Source organism: Aplysia californica, unplaced genomic scaffold, assembly GCF_000002075.1.
Source record: "Aplysia californica isolate F4 #8 unplaced genomic scaffold, AplCal3.0 scaffold00068, whole genome shotgun sequence".
In the NCBI taxonomy this organism is placed as follows: domain Eukaryota; kingdom Metazoa; phylum Mollusca; class Gastropoda; order Aplysiida; family Aplysiidae; genus Aplysia; species Aplysia californica.
This window is the reverse complement of record NW_004797338.1, coordinates 716,049-716,965: the sequence shown is the minus strand read 5'-3', so window position 1 is coordinate 716,965 and position 917 is coordinate 716,049. Positions and strand designations below refer to the sequence as shown.

Sequence of the window (917 nt, the reverse complement as noted above, 5' to 3'; positions counted from 1 at the left end):
GGAACCAATCTTATCTCGGTTTTGTGAGCACATTACCCAATTCGTTACCAGGGCAACGTTATGCAACAACTGGAGAAATGTTAGATAGCCTTATGCCCTACATGTCACTACAGTTAAAGTCACACACTTCAAATGTTGATAGCTGTATGACACAAGAAACGATTCAATGAGGAAAGTTTTCTTTGGAATACTCAAAGTCAAAGAGAACCCCAAAAATTCTGTGGAGTGATGTAGAAAATACGTGTGATGGATTTTGGGAAATATATTGGGGGGTTTTGTACACTTGATTTTAAATTGTCGGACTTCATAAACAACTAGCTCTGGGTTTTGAACCATAATCACTGGTGAAGAATTTGTCTTATCCTGATTCGGGTTTTGTTCTTCGGAAAATAAGAGTCGGGCTTTCGAAACATCGTGGAACAAAATCAGTCGTTCTCCTCTACCTTCGTTCATTGAATACGGAAAGTATCAGTTATGCTGAAATCCAATATCCTACTTGGCTGCAACAAAAAGTTGTTTGCGTCACTTCTTCGAGCTGATAGGCAGCTGCCCTCATTGTGCTATTTGCAAAGGAAGCTTTTTGACAACAGAATGGCTCGTCATGTGCAGATTGTCACAGGCAGATGCCAAGTTTATCACTCTGGTCCTCGGATACAACTGCCGGAATTCACGACCTTAACCAAGTTTTTATTTGAGCAAGCCTCGGGGTACTCACGGCGAACAGCTCTGGTGAGACAGTTAAGCGTTCTGAATGTCTAAGGCTATTCTCGTTGTTTCAAAACTACAAGGAGCCACTAAGTTTCCCTGAAGAGTTTTAATTGTTGATTTCTAGAAAGGCATTGACTCCGGGATTTCCTTTACGCTGTAGAGAATAATATGTAAGACATTTTGTTAAAACGTTTACTTTGCAAAGAGAC

General features: G+C 40.5%; 1 protein-coding gene across 1 annotated transcript in view; it reads left to right on the top strand.

Annotated features, from left to right (window-relative positions):
* The first annotated feature begins 591 nt into the window (after positions 1–591).
* LOC106011181 (4-coumarate--CoA ligase 4) overlaps positions 592–917 on the top strand; it is a 7,606-nt gene continuing 7,280 nt past the window's right edge. The window contains exon 1 of the mRNA XM_013079914.2: positions 592–729. Coding sequence (XP_012935368.2) covers positions 592–729 — 138 coding nt within the window. The remainder of the gene's footprint in view (positions 730–917) is intronic.